Source organism: Pholcus phalangioides, unplaced genomic scaffold (assembly GCF_987345545.1).
Source record: "Pholcus phalangioides strain wild (caught in Gottingen) unplaced genomic scaffold, Ppha-v1.0 ptg000009l_1, whole genome shotgun sequence".
Lineage (NCBI taxonomy): Eukaryota > Metazoa > Arthropoda > Arachnida > Araneae > Pholcidae > Pholcus > Pholcus phalangioides.
Window position 1 is genome coordinate 26,901,788 of NW_028301602.1, and position 25,069 is coordinate 26,926,856.

At 34.0% G+C, this 25,069-nt stretch overlaps 1 protein-coding gene across 1 annotated transcript in view; it reads left to right on the top strand.

Annotated features, from left to right (window-relative positions):
• Positions 1–21,470, top strand: part of Pez (protein tyrosine phosphatase non-receptor pez) — a 38,661-nt gene extending 17,191 nt beyond the window's left edge. The window contains exons 12-22 of the mRNA XM_089235884.1: positions 892–946; positions 1,484–1,883; positions 2,951–3,154; positions 5,926–6,130; positions 12,779–13,426; positions 16,334–16,552; positions 17,768–17,896; positions 18,236–18,304; positions 18,409–18,568; positions 20,904–21,067; positions 21,194–21,470. Of these exons, the coding sequence (XP_089092010.1) occupies positions 892–946; positions 1,484–1,883; positions 2,951–3,154; positions 5,926–6,130; positions 12,779–13,426; positions 16,334–16,552; positions 17,768–17,896; positions 18,236–18,304; positions 18,409–18,568; positions 20,904–21,067; positions 21,194–21,322 (2,382 nt within the window). The 3' untranslated portion in view covers positions 21,323–21,470. The remainder of the gene's footprint in view (positions 1–891; positions 947–1,483; positions 1,884–2,950; positions 3,155–5,925; positions 6,131–12,778; positions 13,427–16,333; positions 16,553–17,767; positions 17,897–18,235; positions 18,305–18,408; positions 18,569–20,903; positions 21,068–21,193) is intronic.
• Positions 21,471–25,069: the final 3,599 nt, after the last annotated feature.

Here is a 25,069-nt window from a genome sequence, read left to right on the forward strand (position 1 = left end):
TGTCATCGATTTAATTTTTCACCGGATTCCCGATATTCACTGTACACTCGTGAAATGGTCGTACGTGAAAATCCAAATTTCATCGCTACCTCGGAAATGCTATGTCCCATCTCTCGTGTGCTGACTATTACACCACGTTCAAACTCACTTAAATCTCGGTAACCTGCCATTGTAGCAGCAGTAACCGATCTAGCAACTATGCCAGACACTTGTTGTGTTATATAGGCGTTGCCGACCGCAGCGCTCTGATTGGTTCCATATCTCTTTATTTGCATATGCATGCCTGGACCAGTTTTTTTGGCTCTTCAGTTTATATTGATTTTGGGTAGTTCTTCCACCCCCTAAATATTATTAAAAACACCAATGTCTCTAATTTAAGAAGTTATACAGGATTTATAATTTTTACATATTGTGTTTCCTTCAAAATTAACTGAAATATGAACATACCACATTTTTTTCAATGTATACTCATTAATTTGGAGCTTTTGACATATTGCAGGGCTTGTGATAAATAGAAAAACAAATGTATAGAATGTCTGCCAAATTTCTAAGAAGCCAAAAAATATTTTTTTTTTTACTTTTGTTAGAACTTAGAAATTCTATGCTGGTGGAGACAATGACATACATTCGTAATTTTGGGTTGTCTCAGATTCCAATTTAGTAATCACATGTGAAAAATATTTAGCTCCAAACCTAATTTTTTTAATCGCCATGGTAAAGTGGCTCTTAGCAAACTATGATGTTTCTCAGTTTTTACACCACTTGGATGAAAACTAAATTAATTCTCTTTTAGGTATGCTTATAGAAGTGTTTTTAATCATTATTTATGTTATTATCATCAATTTAATTGATTGAGTTCTTGTACTAATAATTTTGTATATCTATCAATAGCCGGAAGAAACAAAATCCAAATGTGCACAGATGCAGGAAAGCCATGAATCTTTGGGTAAATTGAGAAACTTCAATGAACGTGTCATAATTATCACAATTACTGTATTTCTGAAAATATACGCTGTTTGATTTTTCTTCACATGAACATATTTCTTATAGACTATATCGGTTGTTTGGCAGTTTTTCAAACAAGTCAACTCTTATCAGACCATTCATGTTACTTTAACGCTAGGTCTGGTGATTTTTTTAATGAACATATATATTTATTATATTTCACCTTGGAGCATGGGATTATATGAACTCAGATGACTAGTTTCATTTTTTTTAAATACAATATTTGGATTTTAAAATTAAATTATTTGTTCCATATTTGTAAACTCTGTGCAATGTATTTATTGATACAGTAAAACCTTTCTTAATGGTCACCCTTCTTTTATGACCAAATTATATTTTCCCATTGTATAACAAAAGTATGCATTTCAAACCCCTGATTAACGGTCACCTGTTTTGCAGACAATTTTTTTCCCTGTTGGTGTCAGTAAAAGAGGTTTTACAGTATAATATGAAATTATAATATTTTTCATTTTTTCAGATGGCTTGGGTGTTTATCATACAGAAGGTGGATACAGCGAGGTTGTTTCTAATCCTGCCATGTATGGGCATATGATTCCTGCAGAAGAAGAGCCATCACCCTCTGCAATCAATCAGCATAATCAGCTGCCAAACTCACCTTTGACTTCATCCACTCCCACTCTTCAAGCCAGCTACTCTCAACCATTGCCCACTGCCACAACACTCAGAGTCTCATCATCGGATGTACAGTTGCATACTGCCGGTACATCAAAATCACCTTTCTATCACACTCCATCTCTCAACCATTTACCACAACATCAGATCAGCCAACAAAGGATAGACAAGTGCCCGATTGTGCCATCATACAGACCTGCACCAGACTACGACACAGCCATAAAAATTAAATATGGGATACCAAAGTGAGTTTAGAAAAATTAGAGAGTATACATTTAATTCATCATTTAGTATCGTGTTTGTTATTAGGTATGGAATCATTCAGTGGTTTCTAAATTTGAATTCAAATATTTTTAACATTTATCTTAATTTATTTCACCATTTAGAAAATGCTAAAAGAAATTTCATTTTGTTTTGACATGACACAATCCCAACTCGAATTTTAAAGCTATGTTGAAAAAAAAAAATGTTTTTTGTGAGTGTAAAAAACAACTTTAAAAGTAGAGAAATTCTGTAAATTGTAATGAGGCTGAATTGTGCATGTCAATGCTTCAAGACTGCACATGAAAAACCAGAAAAGTTTTTTTTATTTATTTAGTTCATATTTTTTTGTTCATGAGAAAACCTTAAGGTCTTGCAACGTACTGATAGACTGTTTTTTAAATTTCTAAAAACATTTATAGATGCAAGTCTAATTTTCCACGGATATTCATAGATGTAAGTCTAATTTTCCACGGATATTCATAGATGTAAGTCTAATTTGTGAAATTTCATCCAAAAATTATTTTATTGCAAAGGAACGAAATGAGTGACCAGGAAAAACATCAGAGCAGATGTTGTTATTTGTGTTAGTTATCACTATGCAAAGTTTCTGTGCATATAAACTGCAATATTTCAAAGTACACAGTTCATTAATGTATCCTATATAGTTTAAAATTTTTTTTCAATGCCAAGACTTTATGAGCTCCACAAATAGCGTCCATTATTGTGAGCTACATTTGTATGCTTTGGGAGGAGGAATTTACTACAAATATTTTCTCTGGTGAGAGCAGATCAAACTTGAATATCCCGACTGTCTGAAACTATTAATAGGGTGGTTTGATCGGGCAGTATTTTTACTTACATAGTTCACATAAATGGCCATTCATATTGTTTTGTCAGTCATTGAGCCAGACCTTCTTGTTTTTTATGTTTTTAATTGGAAGTATTGAAAATATTGTTGTAAAATGTACTAGGCACATACATTTTTTGCAACTAAATTGTATGCATTTTTTTTTTTTTTTTAATGTTTGTGCTTTCTATTCTGTTATAGCTCTGCTGACATGTCGAATACCAATCCTCTAGTCCAGTCATTGTCAGCACCTGTTTCTCGAGCCCAACTTGATGCATACAATGTCCTGACATATCAACAGGCAGCTCCTCTGCAATCATATGCTCAGTATAAAAATTATAATGATCTCTCCCATCTTGATGTTAATGAATTTCAGAATGAGGCTAATGGAAAACTTATACAAAGGTAAAAATAAGCTCTCACTTTTCTTAGTATATCATTCCCTCCTATGCCAGAGACATGAATGTGCAAATTTTCTCTTTTTGGGTTTATCAGCTGGTTAGACTACTTATTTTGCTCCCTAAGTTTTGTCAAAAACACTAATATGTAACTCCTATTGAAACACATGTTACTAAACATGTTAGGAAAATAAGGATCTCTTCACATAGGCTTACTGTAGTCTTATGACTGATGGGAGACTTGGTATCCAGAGGACTGAATACGTATATTTCTATGGAGCTTCTCACACGAGGATATTGGCATATTGGAACCATAATATCCAACACGACGGAGTCACTTGGCGACTTTCATGCATGACAAAATAAACATTTTTCGCACAACTCCATAGTGGTTTTTTTCATATTTTCTCTGGCAATGGAGTGACCACGCATTGGATTTTACTTGTATTTTTTAAAGAAATGCTTCCTAATACTGGCCACCCATAATTTCTCACCTCGACTGAAATGTGTGCGATATAAATATAGGTCAGCACACGTGTGGTGGAGGAGGATAACGAAAGCTTCATATCCCCTCCCAAATAAGCACAGTTATATTTTTCTCTCAGTGCATTACTAACGTGGTCTGCTATTATTGAAATAAAAAAATAATTGCTCAAAATAATGGTGTTCACTCAAAATTATAGGAGTTCACTCTAAGTAATCACTTGCTTATCAGGGCTCATACGTCCCTTAAGTTGTGATGTTTCTATAATGTAGGTATATCAGGAGTTAATTCCAGGTAAATGTTTCTTACTTCCTCATTCCGTAGAATGCTGTGAATTTGGAATTCGATTCCCATGAATTTGGAATACGATTCCTGTAATTCTGTGGCTGAAACAGAGCCCTCTTAATGCATGGGGCCCATGAAAATGAAAACTTGATGAAATTTTCAAGAGTGAGCATATGAATTTGCAGGCAGCTTTCTTACCAGGTAGGGGTCTCAGGAAAATCACTTTGCCCGAGGCCTCACGATGCTCTTGAGACGACACTGTGCTGAAATGATAGTCTACAGTGAATAATCTTTTCAACTTGTGTGTATCTATGGATATACCCAGGATGGCAACTGGAGGGGGGGGGGGCAGGTGGGTCTGGTGCCCCGAGCCAAACAATTCACCTGTTAACTGCTTCTACATGGCAAGGGGGGTCAAAATGCTGGTTTGCCTGGTTGACAAAGTATCTAATTATGGCCTTGGATATACCTACAGTTTTCTTCCAATTTGGCTTTTATAGCTGAGCTAGTACTGTGGGATAGCAATTATTTATAATATAATAATATCGTCTTCACACACGCACACACATCTCTGCCAGAATCACAGGAAATTTTTTTTTTTTTCTATCCCAATTTAAGAGGTACAGGGAGATAAGAAGGTAAACTGAACACTGTCATTTTTACTCATTTTCCGAGACTTTGAGATTTTTTTTAGTTGTGCCATGTGAGGGAGAAGGCGCAACTCGACTCGTTCAAGTCAACTCAACTCTCGAGTAGAGGCTACTCATGCTCAATTTGAGTATCCTTGTGTGATGAGGACCAATGTTATACCTATGTTACTCATAGAGTAGAGTGAACATTCAAACCTCATCCGAGGATGTTACTCTCTGCTATCCATACAAAGGTTTTTAACAGCTGGCTGGTGCTACTCAGGCAATTCTCGCAAGGGCAGTTGAATTTTCTTTCTTTCCTAAATATATCTTCACATCAGCCGACTGTTAAAAACCTTCATTCAAACGTCATCTTCCAAGTTTTAAAATTTGCACATTCATGTTTCTGACAAAAAGCGGACGATATACAAGTTTAAATAATTCATCTCAGAATTTTCCAGCTTTAGAAAAAGTGTCAAATTAAACCTTCTAAATGTTCCTTATCAAGTTATAACTTAGCATTCGTGTAGAACAGTGTTTACCAAAGTGGGCAATATTGCCCCCTGGTGGTTGATGGAAATATCCAGGGGGTGATAGAAGCTGCGGGTATAACATAGGATCCTATGGGTGCGCTTGAGTTGGGGGGAGAGAAAAAAAATTCTGAAAAACTGGGTGATGGAATAAAAAGTTTGGAAAACTATGGTGTAAAGGGTAATGTTTTTTGTAATAGGTGTTACTATATCATCAAAATATTGCTCATCTGTCCTCTTTAATTCTATTGAAATGCTAGAGTATTTCCTTATTGATGCTAATGTTAATTTTCAGAGTTGAGGAAGGCCATGTTGAATATTTGAAATGAAATCACATTTATGTGAATTAAATTTCAAAAATTATTTTCAAATTTAATTTTTAATATTTTATATTAAAATTTGAGGGAAAATATTTTCAATACTTTTTGAAGAAATTCAGGGATAGAGTTTTATATGTGTATGATGAACGTAAAGGGCTCTGTGTCTATTTTAATCAATATTAAGATAACATTATTTATTTCAGTATACTACACAAAGGTATAAGGCGCTAAGTACTATTTCAATGAAATAACAGGTATTCACTTTCTAAAAGAAGCAGGCTCCATTGAGAGAGATACTAAAATAAATCTTCAAATGACTCGAATATAAAATTTCCATTTTCTGACATAATGCCCTTTATCTCCACCATACAGATATCTTATTTAATGGAACTGAATGTTTACTTGATATTAAAATTTGTTATTATTCACAGCAATAAAATTAATCTGTTATGGATTAAATATTTCTAAATTTTATTTTGATATGATTCAATTGTATTATGATTTTTATGTTTAGTGTTTTTTTTGTGCAGACATTATGAAAATGTACCTCTTCCTTGTGCAAATCCTCCACTGCATACATACAGTTCACCAGAATTAGCATCTCAAAACTTAGCTAATGATATAACCACAGAGCAGATGGTTGCAAAAGCACATGTCATGTATCAGTTTAAACCACCTCCGCCATATCCTTACAAGCAGAGCTCTAGCACTCCTGATCTCACCAAAAATCATCAGGTAAATCATTCTTCTATAAGACAATGTAAAACTTCTTTCTGGAAGACCAGACCTTCATTTAAGGTCATTTTTTCTGATCCCAGACTCTTAACCTCTCCCAGTCATAATTATTATTTTTTCTCTATTAAAAGGCCACTTTTTGCACAATAAAAATTACAGTGAAATGTAGCTGCAACGATACTTGATATAAACAATAAATCCCTCTACAACATCTTTTCAAGGCTTGTGTGGAAATGTCTGTAGTCTAATGTTAAACCTCTTGATACAACAAAAAATCTCTCTACAATGATATTTTTTGTTGATCTGCAGTGTATCATTATATCAAAGTTTAGCTGTATGTTCATTTTCCTCTTTAACTTGACCTGTCATTTTCTTCATACACGCACATATGCAAGATGAGAATATTCATACATACAATCATTATATATCTTAAGCCCAATATCCTGTGTCAAATGCAGATGTAGATCGATTTGAGCGAGGAAGGTTGAAAATATATTTATGTATAGTAGACTCACTAATCTGGAACCTATCAGACCGAAGGGTGTGTGATGGATTACTGGAAGTTACTTGCAGAAGTGCAATTAAATAGCAAACTTTTGTGCACACATGCAGGAGCATTTTCCCTATTCTGTGGTCAAAGAAAACTCCTAAAACACTGTATTACTGGGTGCGATGGACTAGTGCACAGCTGGATTATCAAGAGTCTACTGTACTTGACACCTGTTTATTCAAAAATATACATGAATGCAACGTTAAAACCAAACTATTACTCAATATTCCACTGTAAGTAGGATGAGTGTGTAATAGAATAAATTAGAATGCTAATCAGACTGTCTGACTGAAGATTCACTTTCCTTTTTGTATACCCTATTTAATTCCATTCGGGCATTTGCAACCAAGACTTTGCATTTATAAAAAGGCAGTTAGTTTTATTTCTCCCATATTTTCTACTGTGCACATCCCATGTTCAGAATCAACATTTTGGGGAGGCCCAAAGTATTTCTTTCTGAGAAATTTTGAGTAATCAACCTTCAAAAAATATTTAAATGAACAGAAATTGATTAAAATAGCACATTAAAGGTTTTTTATTATTTTTTTTCTTTTTATTGAAATACTTACAAAAAAATTCAAAAATTTGCTCGGCTGGGAGGTATGAGCCCCCTCCCATGTTAGAAAATGCTTTTACAGAATCCTTCTCCTCATTCATAATTTTGTGCTATTCTGATTAGATTGAGATGCAGATGGCTTTGAGTAGCTCAGTTTTATTTTAGCCACCTTGTGCTTTCATTAGTGTTATTTTTGTTCTCAAATTGTTTAATAATGCTCGTGAAATCTGTAGGTCAAGAAGGAGAATTGTATTTCACAGTGCATAGTAAATGCAGTTGAACCTCGATAACTTGACACCCCAAAAGTATCTATGAACATGTCAACTTAAGGGGATGTCAAGTTAGCTAGGTTTCATTTGATCTCGCCCTCTCAATTTTTAAACATCATTTAATGTCATGTACATGTACTTATATAATTGAATAATTCCATTCCATCTATAAATTAACAAAGTTATCTGTAATTTTCTACGAAAAATTTCCCAATAATCTCAAATTATAGTGAAAAAAAACATAAGTATATCATAGCTGCCAAGTCTCCCGAATTTTTCGGGAATCTCCCGAATTTTAGCGTCATCGCTCGACCTCCCGAAAAGTTCTTAAATCTCCCGAATTTTTACGAAAATCACAAAAATCCCTAATTGTCCCTAAAAATTCCCTACTTCATTAAAAAAAATCCCCGCTTATGAAAACAATCCCTAAGGAATTTCTTAAGGGGTAGAACTCCTTAATACACCCTTAACAACCCTCTGATGGTAACAAGAACAAGAAAGTTGTTTGTCTTATCGTGCAGGGAAATGGCTTAGCAGCCAATAGTCCTGGATAATAATTGAAGATTCTAGTGACGCGCATATGGTCAAAATTTCTTTTGTTGAAGTTACGTACGTGCGATATAACAAAGCATGAATAATGATAAGCAAAAACATATTTAATCAATTTTAAAGACACTTATTCCGATGAATTTCCTTTCATCAAACGTTCCAGAAGAGGGCCAACTTTTCCTTTTTGTACAAGTTGTGTTACGGACATAAACATCGGTCATGGAAAGACTGTCATCATCACTCGTGAAATGAAAAAAAACCATCAAGCAAGTGTCACAAAAAGTCAGTGTTCTTCAAAAATTGACGGTGTTTTCCTTCATCTTCCGATGATTTTGGGGCCATTCGCGCAGAATGTTTGTTCACAGCGTTTCTGATTGAACACAATATTTATATTTACATCATTGAAGTTTTGGCCTCCAATTTCACTTGTTTTTTTGCTTAGGAATTTTATTCCCAAGGGTTTAACTTCCATGTGTGTAAAATCCCTATTTTAATTTGACTTCAGTAGGGATTTTATTCCCTACGCTTTAACTTTTATGTTTGGTAAATCCCTATTTTATTTGGAAAATCCCTATTGTATTTATTAGGGAGTGGTTTTAGCATAAAATACGGTTTTGCGCGAAAATCTCCCGAATTTTCATTTTCAAAAGTTGGCAGCTATGGTATATCAGAAGCATCTATTTCAATATTATTTGCAAATGAGCAGTGTGATTGCCAAAGGTTGAAAAAACTTTTATTTTTTAGCTTATTCAACCATTTCTCAAAAATATCAGGTATCATCTGCACTTATCTCTGACTTTCATAGTCCTTTCAATTTTCAAAATGTTGAAAGTGACCCTACCACTCAAGATACAAGGAATTACTTTCGGCAAAAACTAATAAAATAAAAAAAAATGTTGAAATATACGAGAGAATTGTCGATAAAAATACATTAATTAGCAATCCACAAGCAATTTTGAAAAATTGGTTGTGATAATACAATGTGAATCATAATCAACTTCATCAGGGTTTAGCTATCTTGTGACGAGCTAAACAGGTTTCTTCCCATTGAATTTAGTAGTATGCCAACCATGAGAATAATAAATGTCAAGTTATCGAGGTTCTACTGTATAAGTGAGGTGAATGCCAACTTGGTGACGTTCAATTATCGCATTCAGTAACAATACATTTTTCTGGTCCCTTGAATATTGTTATCCCCAAAGCAGAATGTTTAACTGCTCTGTGACGAGACGTCGGCTAACTGGAAATGTTCTATGGTAAAAATCCCCATTCATGTAATAGTGTTTTTTGCACTTTTTCTTAAAATTCTTCCAAATTTTTCTGCAGTAGCGGTAATTGTTCTGCAATGTATGTCACAGATTTTGGCACATTCTGCTTTGGGGCACATGTCAAAAGCATACCTGGTATCTTCGAGTGCATCTGGGAATCATTTTCACATTGTTGCAGACTGTAATGACGTCAGCGGCATCCACTTCCAACAACTCTTCTAATAATTAATCAAATAAATCTTTTTGTAGTTATTATTGTACTTTTTATCATTCCAGTGTAACGTTGAAACCTAAATGAATTTTTCATGATTTTCACCCTCCCAATGTAGTTTGCCACGCCATGTTCTGTTGCAATTTTTATTCCTCTTGATATACATTAACTAACAACCCTCTGAGTTGCGTTTTTCATGATTTTCACCCTCCCAATGTAGTTTGCCACACCATGTTCTGTTGTAATTTTTATTCCTCTTGATATACATTAACTAACAACCCTCTGAGTTTGTCTGTCCATTAACAGAACACCCCCTTATGTATTCTAAACCATTATTTCTTTGAAAGTTTCGATGTACTATTTTCTGTTTTCAATATTGGTATTTGGACGCCTATTAGATATTCTCATAAGATTAAAGTTAGAGAAAATACATTTGGAAAAGCGGATTAGTTTCTCATCTCAGCCTTCGATTAGTTTTTATGTTTTTCAAAATGCTTTTTATTGTTTTATATAAAAGTTATCTTTAAATTATGGGTAGTACCTGAAACAAACAATTTTTCATATAAACCTATGGGAAATTGCATTTTGGCTAACAAACGTGATTCTGGAATGAATTATCTTTATTGGCTGAGGTATCACTGTATATTCAATTTACTAAATTCACAAGACTTGTGACAGTCATATTTAAATGTATTCCACAACCCCATAGAATCACATTGATTTCGTGCAATCAATTATCTGACATGATTGCATGAGAAAAAGAAAAGTAGTCTTTTCAGGTAATCGTGAAACTTATTGACAAATATCTCTGCATAAGAAAATAAAACTACATTGAAATGGCATCTTTCCCTTCATCGTAACAGTAATCTGTTGCAAGAATACTAACATTGTTGTTTCAGTTCATCAGGTTTATTGTTGAAAATATTGTTGTTTAATACTAAATTTCATTGTTGAAATCTCAACAATAGCAGTGTAATAGATAAAATTATTATAAAAGGGGATGATATTCAAATTTGTTTCAGCCACAGGACGCACTTGTAAAGCTGCTCCTGGGCACTCACGTGGGCATGGCTAGGATTTCAAATCTCTGTCACCAAACGATGGGCCTAGGAAACCCAACGTTTGCGAATGTGGATTATGCAGTCTCTCTTCAAGAATTCTGTGTCGTCTTGGAGCAATATCTTTCCGCCCTTTTTTGACTTGTGAGGAATGACAAACTAAAATTTGTCGCCAACGCAGACAAGAAGATGGACCCCTAAACCCCTTCTGCAGAGGGGAGGGGTCTGTAACGAAAAGTTTTAATTGAGCTCTATTACGAGGTACGGGGTAATTCTGAGAAAGGGACTGGGCAGAGAGTTGATACAATAGGTCTATGAGAATAATCTCTGTGAAAAATTCATTTTTTTTTGGACACAATTCATTATTCTGCAAATACATGTGTCATCACATTCATTTCACATTCTAATTACTCACATAAATGTTGATTAAAAAACTACAAAAAAAATAGTGTTTGAATTTTTTTTTCATCCTTACGACGGCCATGTGGTCAGAAAAAAAAATACAAGGCTGCTTCAAATTTTTACATACCCCGGGCATGTCGGGCAACAGCATGAATGTATGCGTCACTGTATCGGGAAAAAAGAACCATCAAAATATGACATTTTGTTTATGGACTTTAGATAAGTCCCACACCCACCATGCATTTCTGATATAAAATTTATTTAATGCACATTTTTAATTTCGGCAATGCTTCCTAAATTGCCCATTTTAAAAATGCTACTTTGATGCCACTACGATTTTGAATATCACGTAATGCAGTAGGCCAATATCTTACAAATTGTGTTTGTTGAGACGAAAATGAGCATTCATACCACCACCAGTCTCTAAAATCATGTTTTTTAAAGTGTAAGCAATGCGATGCTCATTCCATGAAATAAGGGGAATAATAAAACATTGCAATTAAAATACTATGTATATGTAAAAGCCACTATGTCCATTTTCGTGTATATTAAAATAACGCTATTAATTTGCTGTATTTTCATTACACTGTACAGGGCGTTCTGTTAATGAGACAACAAACCCAGGGTTGTTAGTAGGCATCAAGAGGAATAAAAATTGTAATGGAAGATGGTGTCATAAACCACGTTGAAAGGGTGAAAATCACAAAAAAAAAAAGCATGCAGGCTCTGAGTCCAGAGGAAACGAAAGGTGGATTTCAGTTGATCGCTGAATGCATTCGCTCACCATATCTGACGTAAGCAGCGTTGTGAAACTCATGCACTGGTGTAGAGTCACATGCTGTGGATGACGTAAATTGGCATTATTGGGATAGTAATCACGTGCAGCAGTTAGTTGTCTGTTTCAATGAGTATCGTGATGGCTAACTACACAAACGAGGAATACGCTGATATGCATCTGATTTATGGTCAAGCAAATGGCGGTGGGTGCTTTGCACACAGCGGATGTACTAACAGCAATATCCGATGAGGCGTTGTCCGCACTATACTAACTTTGCCATGATGATCGATCACCTCAATGTTACATACCCAAGGAGGTGGATTGGACGTATGGGACCCATTGCTGGGCCTTCACATTCGCTGGATCTCATTCCGTGTGACTTTTTCCTATGGGGCCTCCTTAAATCACTCGTTTATGCGATGCCTGTGGACCGGAGGATCTCGTAGCGCAGATTGTCGTTGCTGCAGCAGACATCCCCCAAAGCAGAATGTTTAGCACTGTTCTGTGAGGAGACCTCGGCTAACTTGAAATGTTCTGCTGTAAAAATCCCCATTCATGTAATAGTGTTTTTTGCACTTTTTCTTAAAATTCTTCCAAATTGTTCTGTGACGTACGTAGCAGATTTTGGCACATTCTGCTTTGGAGATTGCTATAAATTTGTTTCACTGTATTTTTTTCTCTTAGGCTGGGATTACACTATGAAAGTTTGATAAAAGTTCTTTTGTAAAACTTTAAAAATTTAGCCAATAAAACTATTGGTTGCATTTGTGTAAATATAACCAGTACTATTAATGGTTGCATTTTTTAAGTTTTACAAAAACTTTTATAGTGTAATCCTGGCCCTACACTGAAAAACAATATTACTATATAACAGTAAATTAAGCATATTATAAACAATTAACTACATAACAATTGTGCATGTCGAGTTATCGAGGGTTCTACTGTACTATTGTTATGTTTTAAATTGCGTTTTATTTTATTTATTTTATTTTATATATTTTTTGCAGCAATTACCATTAGACTCTAGTCAGAAGTGTGCATCTCCAAAAGATTTTACAAGCGTAGTATCACCTTTAGCTACTTTCAGTTACCACACTGAAACTCAACAGTCAGCTCATCTGGGAAATGTGGAACAACTTCCTATACAATTTCAGTACCATTCTGATGGCCTGCCATTTACTTCATCCTCAGACACTAATCTTACTGATGCGAGTGGTGGTCCGATTTCTAATCTCAACAGTGGCAATCATTATGTTTCTCATGCCCAAGTTCGGAACAGTCTTCCAGGACACCACACTTACCAGAACATGAATCCAGTCATTACACAGGTGACGGCAGTAGAGAGCACTGGGTGCCGAGTTACTGAGCCAGCTTTCTCCACTGTAATGACTGCCCAGAGTACAGAGGTGACCTATCAGATGCCGCAGTCTGCAACACGCGTCTCCAAGCCTGTTGATTCCGTCGGTGCAAAGAGGACACCTGGTACACGGGCTCATCAACTTGAGAAAACCAAGCCAATGAATTTATCTCTGAATGATGAATCTCATACTATGGGTCCCATGTTAGTTGCCGCCATGAATGGTTTGACCCTGTCCCAGCCAGACATACTTGCAGTATCAGATCCAGATGACAAGAGGTTTCCTGTAGACTCCAGGGTAACAATTTGGTTTTTATAATTCTGGTCAAATTACACAGGGCGCACAGGAAAGTCTCTTCACCCAAAATAATTTGCAAATAAAGATGGGGCTGCTGTTAGTTGTGTTCCAAAAAATGTGTGATGACCTTATTTTTGTTCAAATATTTTAATGCATGGATTAAAGCAGTATATAAAGCATATAGATTAAGCAATAATAACTCAAACTTATGTGATTAAAAAAGATGATGATTCACAAGAATTATCAAAACATAAAAGTTAAACATAATGACATACTTTTCAATATTTAGTAGGATATCCCATGACTAATTACTACACTGCATTTGCTGGGTACAAAGTCCACAGTGAGTCCACCAAATTAGTCAAAGTTTTGACAGATATTTTTTTCTCATTCCTGCTGCAAAAACTGAAATTTTGCATCCAGATTAGAAAATTTCATAGCTTTACAATGACGTTTAAGCACCTGCCATAGATTCTCTATTGGATTTAGATTAGGTTACTGTGATGGCCATCTTAGAATTCTTTTTTTGGCAGTAAACCATGAGTTTTTGTGTTCTTAATGGAAACATTTTCCTTTTACGAGGCATTGTCTCCACTTTTAAAGTTTTGAGGCAAATGATTTTGAATTAAATAAAAAATAGCTCCAGAAACAAGGAAAAATTCCTCCTGTCCGACTTTTTCTGAGTTTTGAATGACTTCCTTTTGGAGAGCAGCATATTATATACCCTTTCTTTTCCGATAGAATTTACTCATTCGTAAGAGTTATGTAGAGACACATCATACAACGTGATTCCAATTTGCATAATATAATTTGCATTCCATTTCAAACGGGAAAAAAACCGATCATCTGATTTTTTTTAATGCAACTGTATGCAACATAGATCATAGTATAATAAAATGATTATGCCTAAGGTGCAACAAACAACAGCATGTGAAGTGGTAATTAGGAAGAAATATAAAAATCAATTTGTTTTTTAGGCACTCAATGTAAAAAAACTAAATTAGTAAAATTTCTATCTATTGTACCAAAAATATTAAACTCACCAAGATAAAATTAAAAATCTACTATGCTGTTATCTGAGATGCATAGCAGTTCTGTTTACAAGTTATTTCAGGTCAAAGAGACCTACAAAGTCTGTTTGACCTGAAATAACGTTGAAAATCTGGAACTTTTTGTACAGACCTTGTATGTATTCATTTACAGTAGAACCTCTCTAATCCAAACTCCTCTGGACCCAGGTGATTCTGGATTATAGACCTAGTATTTTTTATTTGGTTTATTTTTGCATGCCGAAGAGGCACACTACTGCTTTTCATAATTTACCCATTAAAGACGACTTTGATTCTTAGAAAGAAAAATATGCTGAGTTAAACCACTCCCACCACATTTATTGGCAAGGAAAAAAAATTAAAATGTTGAATAGCAAATTTTCTTACCAACCGGTGTCAATGGGTTAAAGCAGTAGTATGCCTCTTTGAGCATTTTGATTCATATTTTCTTTTGGAAGAAAATTAATAAAGGAATATGCAGTAGAATCTTGAATATGTGGCCTAGTCTCTTGGCACCATGACATCGCCAAATCATCAGAGCTGTTGCCAAACTTCACTAAGTTGCAATTTGGCGAGAGTTACAAAGAAGTTTTAATTGTTACATAAGATAATGACTATTTACTAGCAGAAAGTTACAGTAAATGATAAATAAGAGCTATTCACATAATTTTCATAATATTTATATTCTTGGAGTTTTTTTTTCACGTAATAAATTTTTAAAATGTACAGTACGTAAGAAATATTTACATTATGTATACATTTATGTGTAAATCATTGGCCTACACCAACAGGTCACAAAATATGAATAGGCGTGGTTTTTTGCTCTTAAAATGGTGATTTCGATGTTATGGGGGCAGTAGGAAGTGAGCATTTTTAGAACTCTGGCCTATCCGACACGCCCTTCCGCCACAATAGACCATAGGCCGGATAGTCCAGATTCTATTGTACATGCATATAATAACAGGTAATTTTTAATTTTAAATCATAATTTCAAATTTACATTTTTAGTAAAAAGATCCCTTTACACTTATTCTTTGAACACATTTCGTAGGTATTACTCGAATATAAAAGAAACTGGGGAAAAAAAATTGTTTTTGATGATTGTGAAAGGTGTAAATTTTCTGATTTCATATTCCTTACACAACATTTGTTCTGGTTTTTCACATTCTAGCTTTTTATGAAAGTTCATTTTTCTCACAGATATTTAAAGTGTTTTGTTGTTGTCAGCAGTTTATCCCTGCAACATCACTTCAAATTTTTGGCATGTTTGAAAATGCACTTAGATAATCACTGGAAATAATAGTGGTTTAGAACTTGTCCAGCACTCTAAGGTTAACTGTGCAGTGCAGAGAAATTATATGAAGGAAGAAAAGTTCTGTTTTTAGACCAAAGTGGACATTCTTAATCGCACTCATTGAGAGAGACAGGTGCCATCTTTGTTCCCACTTTCTCATAAGCCCAAAAACTGCAGTGGACACCAAAAATATATCAGGAAAATGTGCTACGAAAAAGATAGAAAATAGCTGGTGCAATAAAGAATACGTCAAAACAGAATTTGTGTAAAGAAAAAACTTTAAATATCTGCTTTGTGGGAGCAGGATTCTGAGCAAAAGTGTCCAGATTATGAATTCATTCACATTCCGGAGGTTCTACTGTAGTTTATTTTCAATCACATATTGATTTTGTTGTTTTTTTTCAATTTAATGGGTAATTTTCATGAATCAGAAAAAATTCATGGAATTACACTAGTGTAATTTTCTCTAAGTCATCAGATTTTTTCTCTTGATGATAAAACTTTAGTTAAAGTTTTATCATCAAGGGAGAAAAATGGAGTCAATTTTTTTTTTTTTTAATGCAGATCCAAGCTCTGGAAACCAAACTTCTTGAAGGCCAAGTTTTCTTAGAATTTGAGCACATCGTCAAAAAGAAGCCAATGGCAGATTTTTCAACTGCTCTGATGACAGAAAATGTTCCCCGTAATCGTTTCAAAGATGTTTTCCCATATGAAGAGAACAGGGTGAAGCTCACACCTACAAATGAGAACAAAACGGGTTATATCAATGCTTCACATTTGAGCGTAAGTTGCTTTGAACAGATTTAATTATGCATGCAATTACTAGTCAGACTGTTTATTTTCTTTGATACAGCTGTCCAGAAAGATTATTTCATTTCTGGACAAATAATGCATTTATCATCTGAAGAAGAAATATTAGGCCACACAATATGACATAAATAGTGAGAAAAGCAGTATTTTCAGTCGAAAATATCTGTTCCAAGTAATGTGTTGAGTGAAATAAGTTTTATTGCAGTTAACCCATGTTAACAAAAAAAGCCTTAAACATTCAGGGAATTTATTTTTTTATTTTGCATCAACTGAAGTTCATTTCATAAGCTGAAAAAAAAATTGTTTGGCTGTGTATATTTATTTTTATTTATTTGTTTTTTTTTTATGGAATGAAACAGATTTTGAAAGAATGATTTGCAATTTTGCTTTTATTTGAAATTTAGTCATAATTTCAAAAGCTGATTTTTATTTTGGGATAACACAAACAGCAAACACCCTATGTACATGGTGATCCGAATTGTTTGTCCGTAGGACCAACTTTGCAACCATTGACTTTAGAAGTGCATTTCCAATTACAAGAGAAGTTTTCAAATGAGAAGCGGTTTCTTTAAATGACAATTTTTGTGGGTGATTTTACACACAAAAAATAAAAACATTAACATTCTATTCAGTCCCCATGTGCTAACCCAATTAGAAAGTTGTTACCCTGTCTCTCCTTAGGCAAACAGAAAGAAATTCCACATAAGTTCAATATTTACTGAGATATTTGAAGTCAAAAAGTGGAGTAAAATTAAGATCAGCATAAACTATTGAACAATCTTTTTTTTCTCCATATATGCTGTTTCTTCCCAATTTTTCACCATTTTTTTAATTCAAATATCTTATCAAATATTGCTCTTAGAAACATAGACTATTTTAGGGGCCTCGGGCGAGACAGGACAACAACTTTCTAATTGGGTTTTTTAGAACACTGGGACGGACTATAAAAAGTTAGTTTTTATTTTTAATGTGTACAATCTCTCAAAAAAAATTTGTCATTTAAAGAAACTGGGAGTCATTTGAAAGTTTTTTGTAACTGAAAGTAAACTTCTAAAGTTACAAAGTTAGCCCTACAGACAAATAATTTGAATCACCCTGTATATGTATCAGATTCTTAAACTTGTTTCTTCATTCTATACCCGTGTTATATTGAATCTGACTGGAGACTTCTTTTCTATTTGCTTTCAGATTTCTGTAGGTGGAGTTCAGAGGTTTTATATAGCTGCTCAAGGCCCATTACCAAATACTCTATATAGTTTCTGGCAAATGGTTTGGGAACATCACGTATCTGTCATTGTAATGCTGACAGAAGTACAGGTATGCAATTTTTATAATGCGTATTTTTAATAATTTGGGATTTTATTCTTTGGTCTTGTAGAGTAAAGGGTATTTTTAAACATGTGTATTTTGTAAATAAATATTTGCATTAGCTCTCTATTCACCTTCCAAAATCAGCTAAGAACTATATAACATGGAACTTTTCATGCACTACCTCTATCAAAGTAATTTGCTGGACAAAAAGTTTATTTTGAATATTTACCTCAATGGGGGGGAAGGAGGGTGCTCCATACAGTTCTAAAACCATAAATCCACAAAAGATAGCTTGGGTTAAAGCTATCATGGAAGTACTCATGTGTACATCTTTTTTTCTTACAGGAAGAAGGGCAGGAAAAATGCTTTCCTTACTGGCCTCAAGAAGATAATAAAACATTGCAAATTGGAGAAGTAAGGGAAAAAAACAATGTGACTGAAATTATTTGTTATTGGTTATTTATTAATTTCTGATTTTCATTTTTGATGAATTACTTTCATACTTTTCTTTATATCAGTTTCAGATTATTCGTAACTTCAGTATGTCCTCGCCAACGTATATAACCTGCTCATTGACTTTGTGCCATATCATCTCTCATCAACAGCGAAGTGTTTGGCATATTCAGTACACAGATTGGCCTGATCACAGTTGTCCTGAAGATGTTAAAGGTTTTATAAGTACGCATACCTGCATATTTCTGATAGTTTTCATGTCCTTGGCGGTTAGCTCACCAGTTTGGTGGGCCTAGATTTGAATCATAGTTAGTGGTTTAGAAACAAAATTTATTGGAAACTAAATCCAAGCTTTTGTGTACATAAAATGGACTTCAAAGTAATAGATATCTGACACACACTATATCATGAAGTTTGCTATAATGCGATATAAAAAGGGGATTCTGCAAAAAAATCATTAAAATTACTTACATAGTTGCACTGATTATAGAAATAACTCACAAATTATAATTTGAAAAGAAAAAAAAGTTGTGTAATTCTGATTTTAATCCATTTGTGTCTTTGATTTTAATAACTTTTGAGTTTCTTATTAACAAGGATGGAGTAATCCATTTGTAGTATGTGAAAACTTGTTTCCTCATCGATGTATCATGATATGGACCAGGTACTAAATTTAGAGGAAAAGTGCAAATGGGTTGAAGGTTAAAAATAATCAGTTGTAACTGCAAAAAAAATTTGCAAAATATGTGAAACTATTATGTCAAAAATGTCAATACAGTCCATCATATCCAGTTTTGAGACTTGCTATCAGTGCCGTAACTAGGCAGGTGCAACAGGTACACCTGCAAAGGGCCCAATTGAAAGGGGGACCCAGAAGGGCCCGAATGTAAATTTTTGCATGGGGTACAAAAATGACAAGTTATAGCAAGCACTGCCATAACTAATGTATAATGTTAGAACTCTATTGGCCGCAGTTAGCCATCCAGAAAGTGGCAGATGCACAGGATTTCCAATTGACAAATCCTCTGGAAAATTTCCGAACTTTATTACTTTGAATGTGTCTAATAAATATAGTACTGCTGGTCTTTGCTCAGCATCTTCATTTACTTTTAGAATCAAACAATCTACAGATTCATACTCCACCACAGGGAGTTTTCACACCCAGTAAGCTGTTATGCAATAGACACAGAAAAGATTTTGACCTTGTTTAGATGCACCATCTATATCTGTGGTTCCTAACTTGTAAGTGTGAATGCAAGCTGATTCCCCCCCATTAGAAAGTTTCACCACAGAGAGAAACTGGTCTACTATGGTACAAATATTCAATCATTTCACTTCACTCACAATTTCAAATGTAGATGGTGGCACTAAAAATTCCCAACAACAACACTACATACACACTCAGACTGTTAGGTACACGCTCTGTGTTCCAGAATCTGTAACGAAGCTGGGCTGAAAGATCTCTGCAACGGGATAAGTCCAGTGGCAGAGTCCTGGCGTTCATTGATTCATCCACTGTAGTGGTCTTCCCACGGGCAGTTCACACATGCTCTAGTCACACTCGGGCAGTTGGGAGATGTGCTAAACTTGTTACCACGACCTCAGCTAAAGGATGTGGGCATGGAAAGCTAGAGATGACTACATTTGATCTACACTGTTATCATCATGTCTGATTTCTCCTAAAAGTCAGACTTCAAACCTGTACAATTGCAAGTCTGAACAACTGTGAACCACTGAATCCTGGTCAATTGTGGTAACTAGTTTCAAAATATAATGTAAATTAGACATACTCACGTCTACTTTGGGTGGGTGTTTGGGTAGGTTGTGGGTGGAACTCGAGGTGCAGATACTTCCTTGGGATGAATTCTGAGTCATTTTGTTCGGACAAAATGGGTGAAAGCTACACAATGAAATTGGAAAAAAATTGAATAATATTTTTTGAACACATTTGCGCGACCAATAAACATTGAAATATTAATGATGTTTTAATTTATTTTACTTTATTGAACCATAAAATAAGCATAACAAACTTTTGCATTTCGATTGTGTAATTTTGACTAATATTAAAAAATTTGAGAAAAATATTCAATTTTCATAAATTCAAGTACGATGCATGACTGGAAGATCAACTGATTTTAAATTATTTTGTAATTTTTCTTATTAAAGGAGGCAACTTTTCCGCACTATAGGGATTTGAAATGAACACATAAAAAATATTGTGGGATATTATTTTTTGGGAGCTAAAACTTGCAGATGAAATGTAGATGGGAAAACATCCTATTTTTTTTAATTTAAAATTTTTTAACTTTTTTTTCCTCTTAAATGTCTAGATATGTAACTCGTATGCTGAAAGTTATTTACCGTTTTTAAAATTATTATTAGTGCAAAAATTTCCTTTTTGTTATTTTCAATATTATAATCAGCATGTTAAGCTAAGCAAACACAGAAATCACAACTTCTACCCTGAAACAAAGAAAAGGTTCTTTTGTTAGTATTATGAAAATCATTTGTCCTGTCAAATGCTTTATTTTCCTGCTTATTTGATTTTCCTTTTTTTCAGAATTCATGAGTGAAGTTGATGCAGTTCGGCGCTTGGCTGTGAGTCAATTACCCCAGGAAAGCCAAAGCACATCCCCAGTGGTTGTTCACTGCAGTGCAGGTGTGGGAAGGTCTGGCGTTGTTATTCTGTGTGACATCATGCTATATGCACTGGACCATAATCAGGTATTATAAATTACTCTTGTGATCCTACAGCAAAAAAAAAATGCTTTTTCTTCTCTTTTTCTTTTGTTGAAAGCAAAAATGAGTAGTATTTTGCAGGTATAATTAGTTTCAACCAATAAATTTCAGGCTATAGATATACCAAAAGTCCTCACCCAACTCCGCATGCAACGTATGCTCACAGTACAGACACTGGCTCAGTACAAGTTTGTATATGTGGTTCTTGTGATGTACCTTCGAAATTCTCGTCTTATATAAAAAATGTGATCGATGGCATTAGTTGTACAAGTTGAAACTTTTGGCGAGTACAGTATTAATCCTGTTAAATGTTGTGCAATGTTTTCGATGAAATTCATTTCTTTTTTTTGTGACTGCATTATAGAATGTTTGTAATTTTAATCAATTTAAAAAAAGAAAGAAAAGTGAGAGAAAGACATCGTAGTGGGTATGTTTAAATGTTTATTTTATGCATGACTTGCAACAATTTGAACTGTTTTTTACTGTTAACGTGTAATTTTTTCTCATTATTTTCAATTGAAGGTTAATAAAGATCTTTATATAAAATAAAGAGAGAGAGAAAAAAACTGCATGTTTATAATGTATTTGTGCTATCTATGATTAACTTGAAACGTTTTGTAAATTTTTTCTACAAATGATATTAAATGCTGTGATGCGTTGAAAAATTGTTACTAGTTACTACGTATTTGAGAAAATACTTGTGATTCTGGTTTTTAATGTCTCTAAATCCTCATTTATGAATTGCGATAAATGTTTGTGTATTTTTAAACCCAGTTCTTGAATGTATAGAAATGTTCTCGCTTGAAATTTATTTTCTTTTTTGCTATATATTTTCATATGACGTATTTTAATGGGTATAAGGAACACCCCATGAATTTTTAGAAAAAAAAGATGGTGTATATGATTTAGAAAAATCATCGCTGTCATTTGATATCATCACAATCGCAGACTTTTGGGAAAAACTGAATTAACTGATATACAGGGTGGTTGTAATTAAACTGACACTACTCTGACCTATGTAGTAGCACCTGTTCTGGTGGACATATTCCATTGAAACTTGATATGTAGGTTAAATGAACCATGGGGGGGGGGGGAAACTGCAATGAAAATGTGCCACTTTTTTTTCACTTGGTGTTAAAAATATTTAACTTCTTTTTTTAAATTGCAGTTTTATTCCCACCCATAGTCCATATAACCTACATATCAAGTTTCAACAAAATACAGTAGACTCTCAGTAACTCGACACCCCAAAAGTATCGACAAACATGTCGAGTTAGCAGCGTTTCACTCTCAATTTTTGTCCGATCGTTTTTGTGTATGTGATTATATACATTCTAACAATTGTATTAAATAAAATGCTAATTCTCATTAATTTTAATTTGGGGTTGTTTCAAAATAGAATCAAAACATAAAAAAAAGTTTACCTCATGAAAAATAGTCAAGTACATTTGCTTGTTTTCCTTTCCGAAGAGAAAACAAAAATTTTTCTACGCTATTCAATTTATACCGCGATTGTTCGGCTTTTTCCTGACTAGGAAGTGACGTATCACATCTAGAGTTTTTAGTGCATCATGGAGAGATGGTGCAGATACTTCATCTGAACTTTCTGATTCTATTTCTTTGAAACATGAAACACTTGCTTTGGGTGATTGATTCTAGAATATTGTCGTCTGCTAAAAGTCCTGAAGTTACAAGATCAGAATCAATACTCACAAATTCATCATTGATACAATCACCCAGTGCTATTTATGCTTTCTTCCCACTTAATCTGGGAGGAATCTTCAGGAGAAATAATCTTTTTATTTTAAGTAATTAATTTTCTTTGGAGAAATTATCGTTCTCCAAAGACTCGGAATAAAAACCAACATGACGGAAGCAGTTCTGAATCGTGGCACTTGTGTCTGAGTTCCAAAAATTTCCCTCATTTTTTAGCATTCAACAATGCTAAAAAATGAGGGAAATTTTTGGATGTTAGAATCGACACAGAAATTTCTGTTTTAGATGTAGTGGAAACGATTGATTCTGCATGGAACTCAGGCACAAGTGCCACAGTTCAGAACTGCTTCCGTCATGTTGGTGTTTGTTCTGTCTTTGGAGAACAATAATTTCTGCAAAGAAAATTAGAACATTGCTAAAAGTTTTGAGGAAATGATTAATTTGATAAAATATCTAATACTATCAATGTATAAGAAACCTTTCTAGTTTTTGGACTCCATTTTTGGCAAAAAAGTAGTTCCTTATACACCTTAGAATATGGCATTTCATATATCCCTAGTTTTCAAGTTGAATTTTTTATTGCCCGATGCATGTGCTTGAAATGATAGTGATATATTCATTGTTCTAAATGCTTACTCTCACCACCCCCCCCCCCTCCTGTTAGAATGAATTTTTTTATAATATCAAAATAATGAACTATTATGACTTCATAGGACAGCTCTAATGAAAAGTAATATTCGCTCATGTGTTCGAAAAATACTCTTGCATTTAAATGTTTTCATGTATCTTTTTTTTTTTTACTTGGTAATGAATATGAGGAAATATTTCATAATTTTCCTTTCTCGTGCTCAGAGACTAGACCTTCATTTTGATGATAGCTCAGTTTATGTGTGGTGTGAATCACATAGAGAAATGATTGATTAATCAGCCATGTACAGGCATCCACTACCGTTAATTTTTGTTTATTTGATCTGTACATAACAAATTATTTTAATAAGTCATATTTGGATTCAGTGACTAAATTTCTGCAGAGCTTCTTCAACAATCGTACCATTATCCATCTATATATGTTTAAAAAAATAAAAGATTGATTGTAAATAACGCACATAAAAACATATTTTTGTTCATATATTTTTCTATGTGTAATTATAATCTGGAAGAAGGGGAAAAAAATGTTGATTTCTGGTGACTATACTTCTTTTTAAATGAAAGAAAAAATTGGATTTCTATACGTCTGTTGATAAATCGAAATCTTACAAAAGTTGTGCCAAAAATTTAATTATTTTCAATAGTTGAGATGAAATATTTGCTGCACATGAGAGAGAGAGCACAAAGGTTTTCACTCTTTAATTTCACTTGCACTTAGGTGGAGAAAAACCCATTTTTGGGCCTGTAATTATTTTCTTGCGAAAGTATGTGTGTCTTAAGAAAAGCAAAAAAATTTTGTTTTCCAGAAATTACCAGAATTCAAATTTCATACAATCTTTTCCATCATTGTATAAGCAAATCCAGACGGCAGTGTGTAGTATATACATTGCAAGATATGGCGATACCTGATACAGGAGTGCATCCCAATCGTTACATTATATTGGGAATATGGTGGAAAAGTTTTGTCCATACCTAGTATAAAATATCAAAATTTTGTTCCATTGCCCCTTTAAAAACGTTTTGTTCTTATCTTCCCCCACATCACCTACTTTGGAAAATACTTGTATATATTGTGTTGAATTTCACAGCATATAACCTGATTATTTTCTGTAAAATATGGTGAATAATTTTTCTGTGGCTTCCGAGTGAGTTGAGGCAATGCAAAGGCTTTTGACATTGCAGTCTTAGAATGTAAATGCCCTCTGGTCCACAAATGTCTGTCAATTATATAAAGAACAAATGAAATTGTGCATTTTTAGTCTTTCTCTTTACCCTTCCTCCTAAGGATGGAGGGGAATCGGTTATGGGAATGTTTACCTTGACTTTGCATCTGTTCTTACATCATTAGGCCTAGAAAAAATTACTCGTGCAAGTCTGGGTATTACAGTACTCACATCTTCATCCAAACTTTAAACATATTTCTAATGTTTTAATGGTTTTGACGCCTTCTTGTCTTGCATATCGCTACATCTACATATGGGTATCTCACACTTCTCAAATCCTGCTTCATTTATAGGATATCCTATATCAAGGTTTACATCTATGAGAAAAAATCAGTTCTCACTAATAATTTGGTTCATTTCAGGCTATATCAAGACGAACTCAAAATTCGAATCAGATGGT